General features: G+C 37.9%; 1 protein-coding gene across 5 annotated transcripts in view; it reads right to left on the bottom strand.

Annotated features, from left to right (window-relative positions):
• The window catches only part of LOC118916505 (amine sulfotransferase-like), a 36,816-nt gene extending 12,557 nt beyond the window's left edge, over positions 1–24,259 (bottom strand). The window contains exons 1-4 of one of the 5 annotated variants that reach the window (XM_036893558.2): positions 24,163–24,217; positions 23,742–23,801; positions 22,630–22,688; positions 6,475–6,627 (exon numbers count right to left, since the gene is read on the bottom strand). In XM_036893558.2, the coding sequence (XP_036749453.2) occupies positions 6,475–6,616 (142 nt within the window). In that variant the 5' untranslated portion in view covers positions 6,617–6,627; positions 22,630–22,688; positions 23,742–23,801; positions 24,163–24,217. Of the gene's footprint in view, positions 1–6,474; positions 6,628–22,629; positions 22,689–23,630; positions 23,721–23,741; positions 23,802–24,162 lie in introns of those variants that run through there. The other 4 variants (XM_036893559.2, XM_036893560.2, XM_036893557.2 and 1 more) reach the window with 4 other exon arrangements.
• Between the last annotated feature and the right edge of the window lie 207 nt (positions 24,260–24,466).

Here is a 24,466-nt window from a genome sequence, read left to right as displayed (position 1 = left end):
ACTACAAGTCACTCTTAAGAGAAATTAAAGGGGACACTAACAGATGGAAATGCATCCCATGCTCGTGGCTAGGAAGAATTAATATCGTCAAAATGGCCATCCTGCTCAAAGCAATATACAGATTTGATGCAATCCCTATGAAACTACCAGCAACATTCTTCAATGAACTGGAACAAATAATTCAAAAATTCATATGGAAACACCAAAGACCCCGAATAGCCAAAGCAATCCTGAGAAAGAAGAATAAAGTAGGGGGGATCTCACTCCCCAACTTCAAGCTCTACTATAAAGCCATAGTAATCAAGACAATTTGGTACTGGCACAAGAGCAGAGCCACAGACCAATGGAACAGACTAGAGAATCCAGACATTAACCCAGACATATATGGTCAATTAATATTTGATAAAGGAGCCATGGACATACAATGGCGAAATGACAGTCTCTTCAACAGGTGGTGCTGTCAAAACTGGACAGCTACATGTAGGAGAATGAAACTGGACCATTGTCTAACCCCATATACAAAAGTAAACTCAAAATGGATCAATGAACTGAATGTAAGTCATGAAACTATTAAACTCTTAGAAGAAAACATAGTCAAAAACCTCTTAGACATAAGCATCAGTGACCTCTTCTTGAACATATCTCCCCGGGCAAGGAAAACAACAGCAAAGTTGAAAAAGTGGGACTATATTAAGCTGAAAAGCTTCTGTACAGCAAAAGACACCATCAATAGAATAAAAAGGATCCCTACAGTATGGGAGAATATATTTGAAAATAACACATCCGATAAAGGCTTGACATCCAGAATATATAAAGAGCTCACACGCCTCAACAAACAAAAAACAAATAACCCAATTAAGAAATGGGCAGAGGAACTGAACAGACAGTTCTCCAAAAATGAAATACAGATGGCCAACAGACACATGAAAAGATGCTCCACATCGCTAATTATCAGAGAAATGCAAATTAAAACTACAATGAGGTATCACCTCACACCAGTAAGGATGGCTGCCATCCAAAAGACAAACAACAACAAATGTTGGCGAGGCTGTGGAGAAAGGGGAACCCTCCTACACTGCTGGTGGGAATGTAAGTTAGTTCAACCATTGTGGAAAGCAGTATGGAGGTACATCAAAATGCTCAAAACAGACCTACCATTTGACCCAGGAATTGCACTCCTAGGAATTTACCCTAAGAATGCAGCAATCAAGTATGAGAAAGATCAGTGCACCCCTATGTTTATCGCAGCACTATTTACAATAGCCAAGAATTGGAAGCAACCTTAATGTCCATCAATAGATGAATGGATAAAGAAGATGTGGTACATATACACAATGGAATACTACTCAGCCATAAGAAAAGGGAAAATCCAACCATTTGCAGCAACATGGATGGAGCTGGAGGGTATTATGCTCAGTGAAACAAACCAAGCAGAGAAAGAGAAATACCAAATGATTTCACTTATCTGTGGAATATAAGAACAAAGGAAAAACTGAAGGAACAAAACAGCAGCAGAATCACAGAACTCAAGAATGGACTAACAGAGGATCAAATCCTAATTGGGCTACCCCGAAAATGAACTAAGATACGATATGAAAAAGAACTTCCAACATCAGCACTCTCTGGAAGACTCATGCCAGAAGATGATCATCAAAAAACCCCAACAAAGATCCATGCACTGCTACAGCTGTAGATGCACTCATCCCACCAGATCCTGGACTTGCCATGGGAATGAAGAAGGAGATATCTAAGCTGGCCTGTGCATACAGTAAAACAACAAATTTGACTGGATCTATACTGTTGGAACTCAACCAAGAATTAGGAGAAGTGCAAATTGTAGCACTCCAAAATCTTAAAACTACAGACTATTTACTGTTAAAAGAACATAAGGGATGTGAACATTCCCCAGGAATGGGTTGTTTTAATTTGTCTGATTTCTCTCAGACTGTTCAAGTGCAGTTGGGCAATATCTACCATATCATAGATAAGTTTTCACAAATGCCTAAGGTGCCTAACTGGTTTTCTTGGTTTCACTGGAGATGGCTGGTAATTACATGTATGCTTTGGTTATGTAACTATACTCCTATTATGTTAATGTGTGTGCGCAATTTAAGTAGTAGCGTAAAACCTATACATGCTGAAGTTACTCTACAAGAAGATATGTGAAAAATAATCAGTCTTCCCATGTTTTCTGTCGCCTGCTACTTCTATAGCTTTTCTTCTTCCTTCCCAATTACAACCCTTAAATAGAATTCGTGCCTCATATCAAATTTACCGAGTATCATAATTCTTCCAAGTGGTAAAGATACCTCAAGACAAATGCTGGGCATAGAAGCTACAGGGCATAAATATGCAAAGAAATAAAAAGCTAACCATTTCAAACAATAAGGCTTCTCTCTCACTTACCAATTTACATTTCCCTGTATGGCCCCGGAAGATGACTGGTTAACCAGAGACGGGTAAGATTCCTCAAGGAAGGAACAACCTAATACAGGCACAGTCGCAGGGGAGTCATCAGGTGAGAAATTTGGGATCAACAGAGGTGAGGCTTAGAACCTCACCCCCCCTGTTCTGAGAGAAATCTTCTGCATACGTGGATGTTTTATTGCCCTTGTCTAGCTTGGATTAACACATAGTCTACAGGCACACACCTGATCATCTACATTTGCTCTCTTACAACACTAAACTATGTTTTCTACCTTTTTCTTGTATCTACCTACCACCTCAGCATTTTATTAAAAATAATAATAATAAAGAGAGAAATGTGGTATCCACATATAAATCAAGTATAAAAATCCAATGAGTATTCATATTTGAACTGACTGTTTATAGTTCATAATGCATGAGCAAAACCAAAAGTTTCTGTGATGGCTGCCCTTGTAGTGTTCACCATGTAAGAACTTATTCACTATGTAAGAATTTGTTCTCCATGTAAGAACTTGTTTGTTATGCCTCAGAAGATTGGAGACTGACGAAAATTAGGCTTGGGATGGATTAATGATTGTACATTGAGCATTGACTCCCCTAGACAGAATTTTATTGTTGTTAACAACCATTTGATCAATAAATATGAGAGATGCCCTCACAAACAAACAAAAAAAAAAAAGTACACACTTCCAGTGGTAAAATAAATAAGTAACCAGGATGTAATGTATAGCATAAGGAATATAGTCAAGATATTGTAACAGCTTGGTATGGTGATAGCTGGTACCTAGAACTGTCATTTATATAAATGTTGAATCACTATGTTGTACACCTGAAACTAATGTAATGTAATACTGTGTGTCAACTACCCTTCAATAAAAAATAATTATCTACAAAAAAAAAAAAAACTCCCTGAAAAACTGTTAGAACTATTCCAAGTACTCAGTGAAGTTGCAAGATTTATAATAAATATGAAAAATAAATTTTTAAATATACCAAAATATCATTTCTGTGCACTAAAAACAAAGTATCAGAAAGAAAAATTAAAGATACAATTCCACTCATGGCAGCATCAAAAAAAATAAAATGGAGAGGAATAAATTTAACTAAGTTTATGAAAAACCAGTACTGAATATGATGACACTAATAAAAAATAATTGAAGGATACACAAATAAATTGGAATATACTCCATGTCATGGATTATAAGAATCAATATTTTTAAGATGTCCACACTCCCCAAAGCAATATACAAATTCAGTGCATTTCCTATGAAAATTCCAGTGGTATTTTTCACAGAAATAGAAAACACCATCCAAAATTTTGTAAGGGACCACAAAAGTCTTGAAATAACCAAAGCAAGGGAGAATATAGCTGGGGGTATCACACGTCTTGATTTCAACTTATGTTGCAAAGTTTAATATAATAAATATAATATAATATAATATAGTAAATATAATATAATATAATATAATTAATATAATATAATATAATTAACAAAATATAATATAATATAATATAAATATATCATGAAATTATACTATTCAACACAGTGTGGTATTGGCATAAAAAACAGACACACAGATCAATGAAACAGAATGGAGAGTTCAGAAAGAAACCCATGCATATATATGGTTAATTAATTTAATGACAAAGGAGCCAAGAACATGCAAAGGAGAAAGGATAGTCTATTTAATGCGTGATTAACTGAAACATCCATTAAGAAAACTGAGGAAAAACTGAACATCCATTAACAAAAGAATGAACTGGACCACTACTTACAACCTACACAGAAATCCAATCAAAATGGATTAAAGATGTGAATGTAAGACCTGAAACCTCAGAACTCTTAGGAGAAAACATAGGCAGTAAGTTCCTTGATGATTTGATGCACAAGGACTTTTTGATTATGCCACCAAAGCTAATGAAAAAAAATAAAAACAAAAAAGTGTATACATTAAACTAAATGGCTTCTGTGCAGCAACGGTAACCATCAACAAAGTGAAAAGGCAACCTACAGTTTGGGAGAAAATATTGGCAAATCACATATCTAATGAGGGGTTAATATTGAAAATAAACAAAAATAAACCCCTCAGTAGCAACAAAACAGAACCATCCAGTAAAAAAGTGGGCAGAGGATCTGTACTGACTTCAGTGTGCATATACATTTGTATTTATATGTGTATATTTATATGTTTATATGCATAGATGCATATATACATACACATAAATATTTTTGTCTGATCACAGAGCAATGACAGAAGAAACTCCACAGTGCAATCATAGTGCACAGACCAGGTAGCTTATAAATAACAGAAATCTATTTGTCACATCTCTGGAGACTAGAAGTCCAAGAGCATGGTGCCGGCAGATTCAGGGCTCTCTTCCCAGTTCAGCTGTGGCCTCGTACTCACATGGTGGACGGAGATAAGAATCTCCTCGAGTTTCTGTTGTTAAAGTATTAAACCAAATCATTGATGTTCTTTTCTCATGACCTAATTAATCATTTCCCAAAGGCCCCATTTCCCAATACCATCACCTTTAGGGGTTAGGATTTCAATACATAAATTTTGGGTGGACACACACATTCAGACCACAGAATAAAAAAGAAAAAATGGACGTACATATAAATTATCCCTCCTTTCCCCTAATAAATAAATAATATGGTAGCAGGAACTCCATCCCTAGGTCTCTCTCTGAATTCTTTGATAGACATTAAGGTAACCTGATGTTTCAAGGAGAACTTCTGGGCCACCAGAGTCCAACTGTTCATTCCATAGCCCTCAGAGATCCATAAGAGACTAACCTGAATCTATGCTCGTACCCTGTGTCAGGCTGGCTGCCAGTCACAACAGGACTCTCTCTACATTGCATTGATTGGGCACATATGCCTTCAAATGGAATTGAAAGGTGTTCATAAAATTGAAAGTCCCTGCTGCTGACCCGCAAAGTGCTGACTTGGCTTTAACTTAGGGGGACATCCAGGGAGAGTGCATGAGACTCTTAGGGCTCCCCTAGAGCTGTACTGCACACTGCAGGGTTTCTCAGAGTCAGCTGAAGCATCAGAAATATTTTTAAAGACTCAGACTCTTTTTACTTCTCCTATAAACCCTTCCAATTTACTACTATGACCTGTTGGAAGCTAAAAATGACTTTTGAAGATCAGGATACTTTCTTATTAATTAATGCTTGTTTTATCTTATATTCAAGCATTATTTAAAATATGTATGATCTTCCAAATGATGGTTGTTTTCTATCATTTAGATACAATATTTTTGAAAAGCTAAGAGTCACCATTCAATCACACCACTTGAGAAAGTCAAAAACCCATGACATTGGAAATGGGCGTAATGGGGTGAACTATTGCATGGACTGAATGGATGAGGATGGGAAGGGGCAGAAATAACGTGTCCTCAGAAAAAAGTTCAAGGTATAAAGCTGGGTTATCTGAGAGGAAATACACAATATAGAAAGTGATATAAAAATCAGACATTTGTCGTATTGGGTCATCAGGAGGGAAAAGGTAGGATGAAGGAATCAGGGCCTGAGGTTCAACCATAGCAGTGAGGTGGGAGAACAGCCCCTAAGATCTTCCTATGCAAATCACTACTTAGGATTTTGCTTTAAGCCACTCTATGACTCAGAGACAAGTTTAAAATATTTGGGATATATTTAATACAGTTGTTATTAGTATAAGTTAATTGTCCTTCTTCTCATGTCATTAAATACAGTTTCAAGCATCTGACCCAACTCCTTGCCTGAGGGTAAATATTCCTGCCTCCTTTCCCAGCCGCTTTACCACTAAGTTTTTGATACATTGTCTTCAATTGAATTGCTTCACCATTTTGTCCCTGTCACTTGCCAAAATCCACAATAACTTCAACTACATTGTAAAAATCTTATTTCGTGAGATATTAAATTCTCTTAGACTTATAATACCCAATAGGTTTAGAATATATATGATCATACATAATACTACTGGAAAAACTAAGTTCCCATATTACAGAAAAGTTATTTGTTTACTAGGTTAGCTGTTAGGGTAGAGAACTTACCAGATTTGGGATATGTGATTATGAAAACATCATCATCTCTGATTTCAAAATCATCTAAATTTTCTACAAAGTTCACATCAATTAGTTCAGATTTAAAATAATATCCTTTAAACTTGAACAAGGTTGTTTCTGCTTCTTCCATAATTCAGGTGCCTGACAAAGACAGATAAAATTCTTTGCAAGAAATTTAGTAGAATATTTTTCTCCCTTTTCATTTTTTGCTTTATGTTTGTATACTGAGAAAAGAAATTGATTTCTTGTTTTCTCCACAGACTCTGATAACCTGCTAGCTCTGGAATCTACTATCCCAGTTTCTGAATGTGTGGCTTTGCCTCAATGCCCACGAGCCTGCTGTTCGTAGGCTGGGTCTTGATTTTACATGTGTGTGTGCTCCATTCATGTAGCTACAATGGAAACAGTTAAAAGTAATAATTGTGATCATTTCAAAAGTGATGCTTAAGTGAGAATTCTGATGTGACTTAAACAGTAAAATGAATACAAAAATATGATGTAAGCCAGATGCAGAAGCACTTGTCCATTCCTCTAGCCTAACAGTCTGTGAGCTGGGCCTTTTTATTCCTGTAAAGGAACTACAATGCTTTAGGGTCGAACAGGATTTCAGAACAATTTCAACATAAATTTTCTGGGTAAGGTTTACCTGTTTATGATATTTCTGATATCTTTAATTTTAATTTAATTTTATTTCTTAATTTTTAACTTGTTTAGGGAAATTCTGAAAGTACAACTATGAAGTAACAGACATGAATATAAAAAAGGAAGCCTGAGAAATTGCAAGTGAGCTATTGTATTGTTCATAATGACAATTTCAATTACGACACAGAAAAAGTGTGAAGGAAAACATTCAAATAATGGGTCATATGTGGAATGTGCATCAAGCCTTGTCATCCTTTATGTGTATATTTGGTTTTCATTATAATCTGTCACTAGCTTTCTGGTAAAATCTCTTATGTATTAAGAACTCTGTGGTTAGTTGATTTTGAGTCTCATCAAGAGGAGTGTCAAGTTCTTTTTTTAAATTTCTTTTTCCCAAATAGGTAATCCCAGGAATAGCTGACGAAGAAGAGTACCAGAATTACACAATTTGAAAACAATTCAAGGTAGCCTGGGCCAAGGGCCATTATAAGAAAAAGGAAAATAAATAATCTGTAAAATATTTTAACAGTCACACTGTAATTGCAAAACCTACTTTTGATAGTCTCTCTTCAAAAATGAGATATATGAAATATATAAATTGGTTGGAACAATAACAGCCAGGAATTCTGGAATTCCTGGTTGGAATTCATAGCCAGGACTAGAGTAGGGGGCCATGAAAGGGAAGGTGGAGTAACAGAGAGAAGGTTTATTCTGTCAGTAGGTTTATTTAAAGAGTCTTTCCTGGGCTCTCCTCCAGGGTTCAAGAGAAATAACCTGACTGAGACAATGAGGCTCTGATTTGGGCTTGAATACGGATTCTATTATAATGAAGCAGTGCTTCCTGAGGAGCAGCTGATTCCATGTCTTGTGATGAAAAAAGAAAGATGAGCCTGCAACATCTTCTCTTATTCTTTTAGAGCTATTGGGGAGAGTGCTAAAGGGTCAAAGGACTGCTAGTCACGCAGGGGTGACATTTGGAGCATCAGTGGGCATACAATAATTGCAATCAATTAGAACAATGAAATGTCATATGAAGTAGCATGAATTCATGATGATGCTTTTAAGAGGAATGCGCACAAAGTTGATGTGATGTGAAACAAATTTTTTAACTTCCTAACAGAAATTATGTGACTTCCAATATAAATCTGATTTTTAAAAATGTAAATCAATTACCATTTTTAATAATGTTAAGTAGGACATGTTTAGAATGCATTTTAAAATAAATATGCATAGTTTATTAGTTTGAATGAAGGAATAATGAGAACTACAAATAAGAATCTGTATGGTCAGGGGATTAAAGATGGCAGCATGAGAAGTGAGACAGAAACCCCTCCCAATACCACATATAATATGAACATGTAGCAAATACAACTAATCCTGAAAGAGCAGCAGGAAAGAAGACTATGACAGACTGCCTACATCTGGGAAAAGATAAAATCTCACAGAAAAGTGTAAAGTAGCAAAGCTGAAATCCAGAGAGACCCAAGCCCTTCCCTGACCACAGCTCACAGGTGGGAGGAAAAGAGATGGAGCAGGGAGGGGGTGGAGGCCTAGTACTGCTGAACAACCAGCCCTGGAGATCTGCTCTTGGAGCACAAGCCTACATTACGTGGTGCTCTGGAGATTAGTGGAGTTGTAAAGCTAAGACAGGTGGAATATTGAGAGACTGAGATTCCAGTTACTTGTGGAGAACAGGTACCAACAAATGGCTGCTCTGGGACAAAAGAAAGGCAGGCACTCTGAGAGACTTCCTAACAGTGAGAGGGCTGCTGAAGGGGCAAGGACTGCACAGAGTTTGCTGCTCAGGAGAAAGGACAGGTGGACAAAATTGTCCCAGTGCACTCAGCCCAGCAGATTGGGAACATTCCGGAGCTTCAGGCACTCCATTCCATTAGCTAGCAACAGAACTCTGAAGCCACCCACCATGATACACAGTGTGCTGCTCCTTTCTTCCTGCAAGCACTGGCTTGCAAATCTGCTTCCCCCACCATTGCACCAGCCCAGACAGAGGGCAGCCCCACCTATGGCAGCTACAAGGGCATAGCATAGAGGCTCCTCCCTGTGCATTTGGGCCACTGGCCTTGGCAGTGGAGGCAGGCAATGCACCCAGTAAGCAGGAAAGATCACTTTTCTCCAGGCAGGCACCAGCACTGCTCACCTGTGACCCCACCATTGCTCCAGGGACTGAGCAGCTGCATAGTGTAAAGCATCTGGACACTAGAGGATGCCTCCTACAAATACAGAATGTCAAAGGAAACTGTTTCAGACCAAAATCTCAAAAACACCAGACAAAGAACCAAGTGAACCTGAACTCAGCTAACTTCCTGAAAGAGATTTCAAACTAAAAATTATAAACATGCTCACAGAGCTACAGAAAAATATTCAAGACCTAAAGAAGGAATTCAATAAAGAGATAGAAACTTTGAAAAATACAGTATCTGAATGAAAAATACAATGGAGGGATTTAAAAGCAGATTAGATGAGGTAGAGGAAATGGTAAATGAAATAGAAATTAGAGAACAGGAATACGAAGAAGCTGAGATACAGAAAAAAAACTCTAGAAATGAAAGAATATTAAAGTACTGCATGAATAATACAAATGGCACAATATTCACATTAAAGGAGTATTAGAAGAAGAGAGAGAAAAAAGGGACAGAGAGGGTCTTTGAGGAGGTAATTGTTCTCCAGTCTGGGGAAGGAGATCATCTCTCAGGTAATGGTGGTGCACAGATCTCACAAGACACAAGGGACCCAAGGAAGACAACACCAAGACATATAATAATTAAAGTGGCAAACATCAAGGATAAGGAGAGAGTATTAAAAGCAGCCAGAGAGAGAAAAAAGATCATGTAAAAGCTAAATCCATCAGGATATCATTAGCAGAAAACTTGAGGCCATAAGGGTGTGGCATGATATATTTAATGCAATGAAGCAGAAGGGCCTTTAACCAAGAATACTCTACCTGGCATGATTATCATTTAAATTTGAAGGAGGGATTAAACAATTCCCAGATAAGCAAAAGTTGAGGGAATTTACCTCCCACAAACCATCTCTGCAGTGTATTTTGTATTGACTGATCTGGATAGAGGTGCTCCTAAGGCTAAATAACTGTCACCAGAGAAAATAAAACCACAGTAAAGGAAGTAGACCAACTAATTACTAAGCAAATGAAAATTATATCAACTACCCCAAAAGTCAGTCAAGGGATCCTCAAAGAGTACAGAATATGGCACCTAATGTATAAAGGATGGAGGAGGAAGAAAAAGAAGGGAGGGGAAAGACTTTTAGACCATATTTGAAATCTTTGGTAACAATGAATCTAAAGCCTGCAATGGGAAAAAGTACATATCTATCAATAATCACCCTAAATGTAAATGGACTGAATGAGTCTATCAAAAGACATAGAGTTGGTGAATGGATAAAAAAACAAGACCCATCTATATGCTGCCTACAAAAGACTCACTTCAAACCCAAAGATATACACAGACTAAAACTGAAGGGATGGAAAAACATATTTCGTGCAACTAATAGGGAGAAAAAAGCAGGAGTTGCAGTGCTTGTATCAGACAAAGTAGACTTCAAACAAAAAAAGTCACGAGACAAAGAAGGACATTACATAATGATAAGGGGGTCAGTCCAAGAAGAGGATATAACCATTATAAATATCTATGCACCCAACACAGGAGCACCTACATATGTGAAACAAGTAGTAACAGAATTAAAAGGGGAAACAGAATGCAATGTATTCATTTTAGGAAACTTTAACACACCACTCCCTCCAAAGGACAGATCAACCAGACAGAAAATAAGTAAGGAGACAGAGGTACTTAACAACACATTAGAACAGATACACCTAACAGACATTTACAGAACACTCAACCTAAAAGCAGCAGGATACACATTCTTAAGTGCACACGGAACATTTTCAAGAACAGATCATATTCTGGGCCACAAAAAAAGGCCTCAGTAAATTCAGAAGGATTGAAATTGTACCAAACATCTTCTCAGACCACAAAGTTATGAAACTAGAAATAAGTTATACAAAGAAAACAAAAAAGCCCACAAACACATGGAGGCTTAACAACATGCTCATAAATAATCAATGGATCGATGGCCAAATTAGAACAGAGATCAAGCAATATCTGGAGACAAATGAAAACAATAAATCAACACCATAAAATCTGTGGGACACAGAAAAGGCCGTGCTAAGAGGGAAGTATATTGTAATACAGGCTTACCTCAGGAATGAAGAACTATACCATAAGAGCAGCCTAAACTCACAATTAATGAAATTAGAAAAAGAAGAACAAGTGAAGTCCAAAGTCAGTAGAAGAAGGGACATAATAAAAATCAGAGCATAAATAAGTAAAATTGAGAAGAATAAAACAATAGAAAGAATCAATGAAACCAGGAGCTGGTTCTTTGAGACAATAAGCAAAATAGACAAACTCCTAGCCAGACTTACCAAGAAAAAAAGAGTACACACATAAAGAGAATCAGGAATGAAAAAGAAAAATCACCATGGTCACCACAGAAATACAAAGTATTAGAGAAGTCTATGAAAAATTATATGCTAACAACCTGGATAACCTAGAAATAATGGAGAACTTTTGAGAAAAATACAACCTTCCAAGACTGATCCAGGAAGAAACAGAAAATCTGAATAAACCAATTACCAGCAATGAAATTGAATTGGTAATCAAAAAATTACCTAAGAACAAAACTCCTGGACCAGGTGTCTTCACTGTTGAATTTTATCAACCATTTAATGAAGACCTAGTACCCATCCTCCTTAAAATTTTCCAAAAAGTAGAAGAGGAGAGAATGCTTTCAAACTCACTCTACATGACCAGCATGAATCTAATACCAAAATCAGGCAAAGACACTTCAAAAAAAGAAAATTACAGGCCAATATCCATGATGAACATAGAAGTAAAAATACCCAACAAAATATTAGCAAACTAAATTAAAAAATACATCAAAAAGATCATCCAAGCCTACTCCTCTCTCTGAGGCCGCCTGTATTTTCTAAGTACGTAACTAACTTTTCCCAACCTTTCAGGGTTCTCCTCTCTCTCTGAGGTTGCCTGCACTTTCTAAGTAACTTTAAATAAAACTTTTACTCTGCTTCACTACTGTGTCTCTCTGCCCTCCCATTCTTTGTTGTGGCTGGGACAAGAATCAAGGAAAATTCACAATGCCCTACTACCAACATATTTGGTTCCATGACTCGGATGGAATTCCATCCCTGGTAAGCCAAACCGACCTCTCCCACCTATATATTGTGCTGTGTGTCTTGGATGGATTTCCACCCCCAGTAAGCCACATGTGCCTTGCTCCCTGCCTTGAGGCACTCACTCACTATCTACCTCTTCTCTGGGATTTCTTCCCTTCATTCTCTGTCTCTTGTGGATCAAAAGCAGTCACACTCTGGGCACTGGTCGAGCAGTAAAGGCCCCAGAGCATTTGCCAGAAGACTCTCATGACAGGAAAAGTTGGTCACGGACCAGGAAAGATTGCGTTAGGCCCCCTGCTGACTACAAGACAATGTCCATGTAATGGAGGCATACTGTAAAAGCACCCACTTCCAATCCCATGGCAAATCCCACACAGGGTTTAATATGTCCACCCAGAGGCTTCCTTTTCTGTGTTCTCGGATTTTTCCTACTTACTGCATTTCTTTTCTCCCCTCCTCCAAGCTTTTTGTGTTATCTGCTGTTAAGCTAACTGGGGCAAACCCCAGGGACCCCCATCTCCTGATCTCCTTGGCCATGAGATGTACACCAGACCCAGCTGGACGCAATATCCACTTGTACTCACCTTGTGGGGAACCCCTCCCTAGGAGGCAGGTCACATTTGGATCCTAGGGAATGTCACCCAGAGCAACCAGGAGATTTCTCCCTTTACTTTTCTCTTCGCCAACAGCTCCCTGCAGAAGCTAAGAGCCTTTTCACTCACCTTGATTCTATGGCCCTTTGTCTCTTCTGCACTAGGTTCTTTCTATCATCATTTTTGCTCTATTTGCCCTATTTTCCATTTAGAGGGAAACAGAGATTTTTACTCTCATGGGATCTGCAGGTCTGAATGAACTCTGACTTCCCATTTAGGGCTCACTTCTCTGGCCTAGCCTGCCGTCTGCAGGGGCACATAGCCTAGGGCCAAAACCTCTTTCTCAGTACAGCACTTTTGTTTTCTTCACAGCTGCCTCCTTCAGCCCAGGCAACTGGGAGATGATCTTTCCTAACTAGTTTAGTAGCTTCCCCAGGGACCTTGACCTCCTATTGTCCCCTGAGAAGGCTCTCAGATCTCCTGGAGTCTTGCCTGGCCAGAAAACTTCTTTATGCCTTTTGCTGACTCTAAAAGCTCAGTTAAGAGCTGCCACTCTGCTTCTCCCACCGTTACCCGAGCACCTGTAATTACTACTAAAACCTTAACCAGTTAAGACTCAGCAAGTATAAAGACCAAAGTTTCCTTAGAATCCTAGAATCCTATTCTCCCATTTCCTCTGCACTTGTACCTCCTTCACTGTTCTCCTCTCATAAGCCTTTCTCCTCACCTGCTTATTACAAGTCAGCGTTCTAGCTATTTGCCTAGCTTGGTTGAGTCTCCTTCAGGGCCCCCATAAGACCTCACTGTCAGCCTTTGACAACACCTGCTATGTCTCATAGGACCACTTGTGGTAAGCCCCCTTTAACCCTTTGCTAGTAAGCCATGAGACTCTAGGAATCCATATCCCACTCGGAAACATCTGAGGCGGGACGCATTAGGTCTTGAGGAGCCAGCTGTGCCAGGACCTCTGGGATAGACCCTGGGATGCTGGGCTCTCTAACCCATTCCTCAGGACTGCAGTCTTCTGTCCTCCTCTCCGAGATGTCCAGGACAGGAAGAATTAAATTTCCTTTCTTCCTAGATGAGCCACACTGTTGGGCTGCTTTCTCTCCCACTGATCCCAATTCCACCCTAAGACTCTCAAACTGTAAGTGGATGGAAAATTGAGCAGAGGTCCCTTATGTTCAGGCTTGCTTCTATCTCAGAAGCAGAAAGAACTCTGCCAAGCTAGCAAACTTGATACAGTCCTCTCCTTGCTCCTCTCCCTACTTTACTTCTGCCCCAATGTCAGCTTAAAACCGACCTTAGCTGAGCAAAAGAGTTATTAAAAAGGCTTGTAAGTCTGCTAGCAGCCTTCACTTGTCTGATACTAAGTTTCCCATTAGAAAGACTGCTGTTCCCTCAGTAGATCCTAACTGAAGTTTTAATGACAAAGATGCTCTGTGGAAAAAAATTCTTCGGTGCATAGAGACAGGCCTAAAGAATGCTAGTGTAACAGTTTACAACAGCTTACTCTTGGGCTTAATGTCTCAGTAATATGTTTGCTTACTCAAAAAGACAAAAGTCTTAATATTAAAAGAGCTAAGTTTGGCCAACTATGTAATTTTCTGTATCTTCCTTTAAAATATTTTATTGTCACTTTGGTTAAATAAATAACTAAGTATTGTTTCTTAATGACCTACTTAAGCAAGTGCCTTAAAAACTTTCTTCCCAAAATCAAATTCGAAAGGTACTTTTGCCTCAGGTTAACTCCAAGATTTTTCAGAGGTCAGAAAATTTCCTCCTCATACAGGAAAATGTTTTAGCTAATTCACCTTATACATTTAATATGTAATTACTTGGGAACCACTGTGAAATGAATGATGCTAAACTTTAGATCATTAAACTGTTACACATTACAGAAATAACCAAATTTCCTTGTCAACTGTAACCTTAGCCATTTCCAAGTCTTTTATCATTTATAATTGCTGCTGTTTTATTCCAAAACTAGTAAAAAACCTAGATTCAAGCTAAGCAAGAATTACCTAAGACTTAGTAAACTAAAGATGATAATTTTAATTCTCATGACATTTTGTTGCAAATGTTGCTAACCTCTTAAACAGAAAAAAGTGTTATTGTAAACTTTTAATCTGTCTTACAAAAGTTTAGTAAATTATACCTTTAAAGCAGAATTGAAACATGTATCTTTCTTTCTCTACCTTACCTGATCCCTACAGAATTTAATATGAATATTTTCATATTGTATGGAAATATTTTTATTTGCATAAAGTCAATAAGAATATGCTCTCCTTGAAACATGACATGATGGAAAACACTGGTTATTACCAAGGCTTTGACTGGAGGGTCATATTTGAGACACATGCATAGACTCAGATATGACCAGACAGCTTTAAGGAACTAAGGTTGACTTTATGGAGCCAACAAAGTCCCTTGGAAGGACTGGCCTAATACCTTGCTTACAGGGTTCCCAGCAGCCTTACCAGGTGAGTAAGGAGGGTCACTTCCTGGCAGGTGCAGGAACCTCAGAATATCTTGGGAACCTCAGGAAGAGAGGAATTCACCCAAATCTACAGGTACTGCAGGCAAAACCTGATGGCAGGTCTGGCTCAGCCTTCCTGGCCTTGAAAGACCTTTAAAAGCTCAATCTGAAATTCCTTATGAAAAAGTTCCAGCAGAACACATTTAAAAGATCCTATATGATCAATTTATTTTCTTGCTGCACTTATGTAAATAATCAAGCCAAGTGTTCTAAAGCTAAATTTATTTTCTTAATATGGTTACCTGTAATAAAAATGAGGATGACTTTAGAGAGAAAAGTATTGTTTCAATAATGCAGCTTTATCTATATTAGATTCTAATGATGCCAGGGTTCTTGTGTGCGGAGTCGAAGAATGAGCTTAGCAAACACCCAAGGTAGGAGAGCCAGGGAGAGGCTTTTATTTAGAGATAAAGTGAGAGGACAGAAATCCTGGCTCATACCAGTAGGGGACAAGAGAGCCAGGGGTTATGCATTGTCTAGGGGATTTATAGGCAGTTGAGGATTTTTGGTAATTGATAAAGGGCTTAGGGGGTGGACTTGTTAAAAGTGGTCTTAGGACGTTTGTCCTTGATGAGACATTAAGTCCCTTTTAGCATTCCAAAGTGAATCTTACACATGATTAGCATAATAAAAACATGGGCTATTTCCCTTTATCTGGGGATTATTAACTGATCTCACTGAAGAATGACTCTAGAGCTTAATGTTTAACACAGAGTTTTGGTAGGGGTTTCCTTGCATGTTGTTACATTGCTCTGACTGTAAATATCCTACCTTGCTTTTTCTGGAGGCTCTCATCCTACTCTGACTACACCACGGTCCCTGTCTCACTAATACCAGTCACTGTGAAATAAACTAAATCCTAAATTCTAGTTTCCTCTAATAGCTACCTATGACTCTCAAAATATTCCCAGTTTTCTCCCATCTCAATTAGAAATCTTACTATTCCTAATCCTCATATTTGGCCATGCATTCTCAATCTCACTGTCAATTTTGTTCTTCCAGAATGGAAAGTCCAACTTGAGATGTTGCTCAGACAAGGATTTCGACCTCTGTCTCTGACAAGCAGTGAAGAATCTACTAGCTGATCAAGTTTCTCAGACTCATCAGAGGCTCTCAGAATCATGAGTTTAGTTTCACTTTTAGAACTGGGCATCCTGGCTACTACCCTTTGCTAAACTCCTAATGATTTTACTAGCCCCACTGTGTGATCCATGCTTACTAAACCTCTTAACTAAATTTATTTCTTCCAGATTATAGTCCCTTGAAATTAAAGTCCTGTTGTCCTGAAAGTTCAAGCCCTTACCAACTGATAAGTCAGTAAACTTCCTGAAGCCAGTGCCTTATCAGAATATGCCACATATATACATCAGTCCCAACAGGCTTTAAGAGAATTTGGACTTGCTCAGATCATAGCCTGACCCATCAGAGGACAAGCCTCTCTATAGCCCTGGGACCCAAGTTCTCATCAAAGTATGGAAAGATAGGTCACCCCAATTTCAATTGCAACCTATTTGGAAAGGACCCTACCCTGTCCTTACGTCTACCCCCTCAGCTGTCACGGTTCCTGGAGTTTCCAGCTGGATCCATCATTCTTGTGTAAAGAGGTGGAAAGATCCAGCAGTGCAGAATCATGAGACCCAAGAATCCAGCTACACCTGTGAGCCTGTAAAAGATCTAAAATATTTCTTCAAGTGACAGCCACCTAAGATAAGTGCTCCATAACTTCAGTTCCCTAACTCTTTTTAGGCATCCTTGTGAGAGTGGAACTTATTATACATTTCCTATGTTATTGTGAAACTCCTTTGCTTTAGACAGCAAAATTCCTGCCCTTGTTAGGTTTATACCTTAAAAAGAAAATGGTCATAAACATGCCATCATTACTATTATTATCCCTCACCTATTAGTTCCTCTCCTGGCTAAACCAAATCTTCAAATCCTTCACAGGGTAGGTGTGGCTATGGCTAGCACATTTCATCCCCCTCCTTGTAGTAATAGTATGAGCTCTCAAATTCAGACACTGCTAACTTAACCTTCTAATACAATTTGTGTCTTCTTGCCTAGAAGCAATCTAACTGCAGATGGTCATAAGACAAGGATTCCAACCTGCTCCAATGACAATAACACCTCCATCTTCGTGGGACCATTTGACAGACACTCCTACAGCCAGACTGAGTCCTCCTTGCCTCAACAAACAACAAGCAGCTAAAACCCCTACCTGGGTGCTCTTCCTGTCCTAACCTCCACCATCCCAACAGTCAGCAAACAGAGGGACCCAAATAACTACACCATCCATCACAAGCAGCCAGAGTGGTCATTGCCCCTCACTCCAATGATTTGTTAGTCACAACTAGTTGAGGGGGGAATGTTAGGTAGGAAAATAGATATGAGCAGAGTGGAAAGAACAAGGTCAGTAAAGCCCCCTAGAAATGATTTGTAAGGGCTAAAAATTAACTTGCATTTCTGCTTCTGTATTAGTGCTTGTCTCAGTAGAAGTGGCAGACAGCCATATCCTGTTATTGCAAAACTGTTTTATTGAAAGAACTGTTATTTCAAACTGGTGTGTATTAGTCAACCTAGGAAGAGGCAATTGACCTAGAAACTAGTCTCAGGCAACCAAGCGAAACTAGGACAGTTAGCCAAAAGGAAGTTCAGAGAGTATAAAAACGTTGACCAAACTCTTGAGGTTTGCTGTTAGCTGATCTAAGGCTGGCAGTCCCTGTGCAGGTGGTCTTACTGCTAATAAATAACTTCTTTTTCTCCCGTAATCTGGTTGTGGTCTGGTGTGTCTGTGCTCTCCCAGTACAAGCAGTTGGTTCTGTGAAATTCAGGACTAGCAGGATTCAGTTAATCAGTTAAAACTAGATAGCCAGAAATACTCAGAATTAAAGTTAATCAGTTAAAGCTCAAAAGGTCAAGAGCAACTTGGCCTTGAATGTTTGAATATTCCCCAGATAAAGAGAAGTATCTGAGCACAGCCCATGTCTTCATTGTGTCAACTAGATCATTGTAAGATTTACTTTAGCCTGCTAAAAGGCCCACCTATAAACAGCATAATAAAGACAGGGAGATCCCAACTTAAAGCCAAAATTGTATGCAGGAAGTTAAGAAAAATTGTTAACATACTGTTTAGTAAAAAACAAATAACTCTGCCCATCCTGGAAGAAGGGCAGACAGTCTTGATTGATATGTTCCCAAACCAGGAAGCTGCTATCCTGGGAAGGGACCAAAGCAGTAAATTTCTTGTGTTAAGTTAATTTTGCAGAATTACCTACAGGACTGATAAGAAACTTAGTGTCTCATCAAAGATACTTGAGACCACTTAACAAGTACATACCCGTAGCCCTTTGTCACATTCCTGAAAATCCTTAAAAGGGAGAACCCTGAACCTTTCAAGTGCTCCTCTCTCTGAGGTCACCTGTACTTTTTAAGTGCATAACTAATTTTTCCCAGCCTTTCAGGGCACTCCTCTCTCTCTCTCTCTCAGGTTGCCTGCACTTTCTCTCTAAGAAACTTTAAATAAAAATTTTACTCTGCTTCAAAAGAAAGAAAAAAAGATCATCCATCATGATCAAGTAGGATTTATTCCAAGGATGCAAGGGTGGAACAGTATTCAAAAATCCATCAACATCATCCACCACATCAACAAATCAAGGACAAAAATCACACAATCATATCCATAGATGCTGAAAAAGCATTTGACAAAATTCAACATCCATTTGTGATAAAAACTCTCAACAAAATGCATATAGAGGGCAGGTACCTCAACATAATAAAGGCCACATACAACAAACATACAGCCAACATCACACTTAACAGTGAAAAGCTGAAAGGTTTTCCTCTATGATCAGGAACAAGACAAGTATGCCTACTTTCCCCACTTTTAGTCAACATAGTACTGCATGTCCTAGCCACAGCAATCAGACAACACAAAGAAATAAAAGGCATCCAGATTAGAAAAGAAGAAGCTAAACTGTCACTGTTTACAGATGACATGATATTGTACATTAAAAAAACCCTAAAGAATCCACTCCAAAACTATTAGATCTAATATCTGAATTCAGCAAAGTTGTAGAATACAAAATTAATACACAGAAATCTGTTGCCTTCCTATACACTAATGATGATCTAGCAGAAAGAGAAATCAGGAAAACAATTCTATTCACAATTGCATCTAATAGAATAAAATACCTAGGAATAAACCTAACGAAGGAGGAGAAAGTCCTATACACAAAAAACTACAAGACATTCAAGATAGAAATTTTAAAAGACACCAATAAATGGAAATATATCCCATGCTCATTGGTAGGAAGAATTATTATTGTCAAAATGGCCATCCTACCTAAAGCAATCTACAGATTCAGTGCAATCCTTATCAAAATACCAACAGCATTCTTCAATGAACTAAAACAAATAGTTCTCTCATATGGAACCACAAACGATGCCAAATAGCCAAAGCAATCCTGAGAAGGAAGAATAAAGCTGGGGAGATTATGTTCCCTGACTTCAAGCTCTACTACAAAGCCACAGTAATCAAGACAATTTGGTTTTGGCACAAGAACAGATCCATAGATCAATGGAACAGAATAGAGAGCCCTGATATAAACCCAAGCATATATGGTCAATTAATATATGATAAAGGAGCCATGTATATACAATGGGGAAATGAGAGCCTCTTCAACAACTGGTGTTGGCAGAACTGGACAGCTACATGCAAGTGAATGAAACTAGATTACTGTCTAAACTCCATACACAAAAGTAAACTTGAAATGAATTGAAGACCTGAATGTAACTCATGAAACCATAACACTATTAGAAGAAAACAGGCAAAAATCTCTTGAACATAAACATGGGCAACTTTTTCCTGAACCATCTCCTTGAGCAAGGGAAACAAAACAATAAATGAACTAATTGGAATACATCAAACTAAAAACTTCTGTACAGCTAAAGACTCCATCAGTAGAACAAAAGGCATCCTACATTATGGGACAATATATTCATAAATGATATACCCAACAAGCAGCTAACATCCAAAATATATAAAGAATTCACATACTTTAACACCTAAAAAGCAAATAACCTGATTAAGGAATGGGCAGAGTATCTGAACAGATGCTTCTCCAAAAAAGAAATTCAGAGGGTATTATGCTCAGTGAAATAAGTCAGGCAGAGAAAGAGAAATACCAAATGATTTCACTCATTTATGGACTATAACAACAAGACAAAACTGAAGGAACAAAACAGCAGCAAACTCACAGGCTCCAAGAAGGGACTAATGGTTACCAAAGGAGAAGGGTAAGGAAGGGTGGGTGGGGAGGGAGGGAGGAGATAAAATGGCATTATGATTGGTACACATGGTGTGTGTGGGGGTCACTGGGAAGATAGTATAGCACTAAGACAAGTAGTGCGTCTGTGGCATCTTACTATGCTGATGGACAGTGACTGCAATGGGGTGTGGGGGGGACTTGAAATGATGGGTGAATATCATAACCACAGTGTTGATCTTGTGAAACATTCATAACAAACAGTGTATATCGGTGATACCACAATAAAAAAAAAGAATATGTATCATCAAGGTGGCTAAAATAGAACTTTCATTATAAGGCTTTTATAGAACTAAAAAAGAAGTGTTATAAGGGTTTTAAAGGTAAGTTTTAATATGCTGTGCCCATGTTAAACTGAAAGTTAATTTTCTTTCATTGCCTATGTGGACAAAGTTTCCCTAGTCTATAAGAATATGAAACATTTTTCTTTACCTTTTACCAATCTACCTATAAAGGAAAGATTTTATGTCTTATCTAAGTAATTTCCCATGCTTCATGTTGTTTTTACCACATCTTTGATTACCTTAGAAAACTGAGGCTCAAAATTAAAAGAGCAAATTTTGCTCACAACTTTGGATCCTATTTATTGGCTTTTAAAATATGTTGTCACTTCTATTAAGTGGGTAACTAAGTATTATATATAAGTGGCCTATGATCCTAATTAATCATGTGTTTTAAAACTTTTTGATATTTTTGACAAAATCATGTGTTTTAAAACTTTTTGATATTTTTCACAAAAACCAAATTGTAAATGAAGTCTTGTTGACCTCCTAATAATTTCAGGACTTTACAGAGAATCCCTGAAACATCTCAAAAGATTTGTTCTCTCTCCTTATAATAAGAGAGAATAGAAACTAATTAGGCTTATTTGCTATGTTAACTTACTTGGAAAATATTATTAAATAAGAAGTGATGCTAAACCTCTTTAGATTGTATTAGTACAGAAATATCAAACTTCCTTGTCATGTGCTTTATAATAACATAGAATCAGATCTTAAACATGGCCAATTTTAAGTGTTTCATCTATTTTCTTTATTAACATAATAGATCAGTTTATGGACAACATTAGGGGACAGAGTGGGAAGGTGCCAGGGCCCATAGCAATGAGCTTCCCAGGAATAGACCAACAGACAGACAAGACAACAGAGGAACAGACAGGTACTGTTTTACTTTAATGCTTTGAAAAAGTGTTTGTCTTCAGTAAGATTTATGATGAGGATTCTAACAACCATAGGTTTCTGATGACATTCAGATCATACCACCAAGCTGGATGAGAATTTAAAGAACTCTAAAGGAGAAGCTGATGGCTTCATAAAACTGCTGACAAAAGATCAAAATCAATGAGATTTTAATTTCATGGGACTGAATAAAGTGAGGGTGAATATAATTTCTACGAGTTTTGGCTTAAAACATCTCTCTTTCTTCAATGTTTGTTTCACCATATCTAAGGAAACCTTTTCTCTTTTCTATTAAGCAATCAGCAATTTGGTAATGGGTACCTTTTGGAACAGGATGAAACAATTACTCTATCACCCTACCTCATTCCTCTAGAATTTAGAAACTTTTAGTGACTATTCTAATTTTTTGGTAATGTATTCATTTGTATAAGATTCTGTTCCTCTTCTAACAGGGCACAATTGAAAACACAGGTGATATTATCAAGTCTTTGGCTGGAAAGCCATATTTGAGGGAGATAAACAGACTCACATGACGAGACAGCTTGAGGTAACTAAGGCTGACTTTATGGACCCAATACGGTCCCTTGGAGAAATCACTCTGGTACCTTGTTTGTAGTGTTCCCAGCAGCCTTACCTGGTGAGCAAGGAAGGTCAATTCCTGGCAGGCTTAGGAATCTCAGGATATGTGGGGACCTCAAGAAAAGAGGAATTAATGCAAATTTAGGTGTTTTACAGGCTAAATTTGATGGCAATTCCTTGGCTTGGCTTCCTAGTCTCAAGATATTGTTAAGAGTTTAAATTCAGACAACTTTTGGCATGTTCCAACAAAGTCAGCTGTCAAAGAGTCTATATGGTTAATCTATTCCTACTGCACTTATGTCAGTATTCATGCTAAGATTAATGAGACTAGATGTAAATTGCAAACAAATTGGTCTGATTTTGATTACCTCTGTTAGAAATGGGGCTAACTGTAGAGAGAAAAATTATGTTTCAGCAAAGTCTATACCACAGCTTTGTGGATGCCAGACTCAAGTCTTGTACATTGTCTGTGAGATTTTTTTTTTGATGTGTAAACTGGACTGGGACCAAAATTCTTGTAGTTTCCTTCAGTATTTGGCTATACCCCTCCAAACAAATACTTCCAATTTTCTTCCAACCTTCTGACTTGGAGTCACCGAGAACTAGAACTGCCCTTTTCCAGAAGACATGCACGTTAAGTTGGAAATCTTGGTTTAAACTTCAGTGAAATTACCACAGCAGCTATGGACCATGCCCGCTGCTATATAGCCACTGAGAAAGATCACCAGGGACATTAAGGATGCATACCAGGAAAATTTGTCAGATTACCACTGCCTGGCCTCACCCTATCTGAAGATGTTTTAAGCCTGATGTGTAAAAATCTTTTCAACCTGCTGACTTCAACTCAGAAACTGGAATTGTAATCTGCTCCAATCATTATCTATTGTTTTTCTTTGATTACATAGAAATGCTATTGTTAAATATGCAATGGCTTGCACAATATAGGCATAATTTTGGGAGCTGACATGCATCACTGCCTCCTTTAGTGAGTTTAACTGAACTTATCTAATATCAGGGCTAAGGGACTGGTTCCATGGGGTAGATCAGTGTACAAACCCAACTTCAAGCCTGGGATACTTCTTGGACTTGAGCAGGAGCAGAATACATCACCCCAGAATGTGCTACATTGGCAGGTAAATTCTTTAGCTGGAGGAAAGAAAGACCCACCAGAAAAAGTAACAGCTTTTCACATCTTCCTCTATTGCATAAAGAAGTTAAATAGGTAACCTGTACCAGGAAAAAAGCAATTAATAAATATACTCTTTTATATCAGAAAGACTTATGTGCATGGCAGGACAGGAATATGTTTACCAAACAATTGCTCTTCTTATCTGGAGTGAATCATTTTCTTCCCATTTGAATCCCCACATCCCCACTTCCCTCCCCTTATCTTAGGCAGTATATAAGCCTCAGTACATGCCTAAATGTTTTTAAACCTTTGTGTCTTTGAGGTGCTCCTGTATATTGGTATTTAAGATTATTTTTCTCTTGTTTGTCTTTTGTAAACATAATTACAGAACTACCCAAAGAATGCAGAAGAGAAGAAGAGAAAAGTTTTCTGCCTTTATACAAGAATAAACCTACTCACCTTAGGAATTAGTTTAAATGATGAGTTAACTTCTGATGTAAATGCAAGAGTAGAACAATTATGTTGCCACAGGTAAAGAAATAGAGATGAAGACTAAATATTCCACAGAGATGTAATGATTGACTAATTGGAAATGTTCCCAGAATTAATAATTCTCTCAAGAGGGTGATTAGGCACATGTCAACATGCATTTTCCAATACATGGGTGAATATCTGTTCTATTTACCACAAATAATGGATGGTAATGATTCAACCAAATCAAAGCTATTCAGGCCTCCTGGAGAGGGTTCAAAGTCTCTGTTTA

This window comes from Manis pentadactyla, chromosome 12, assembly GCF_030020395.1.
Source record: "Manis pentadactyla isolate mManPen7 chromosome 12, mManPen7.hap1, whole genome shotgun sequence".
NCBI classification, from domain to species: domain Eukaryota; kingdom Metazoa; phylum Chordata; class Mammalia; order Pholidota; family Manidae; genus Manis; species Manis pentadactyla.
The sequence above is the reverse complement of the archived record's forward strand: the minus strand, read 5'-3'. Positions and strand labels throughout refer to the sequence as shown.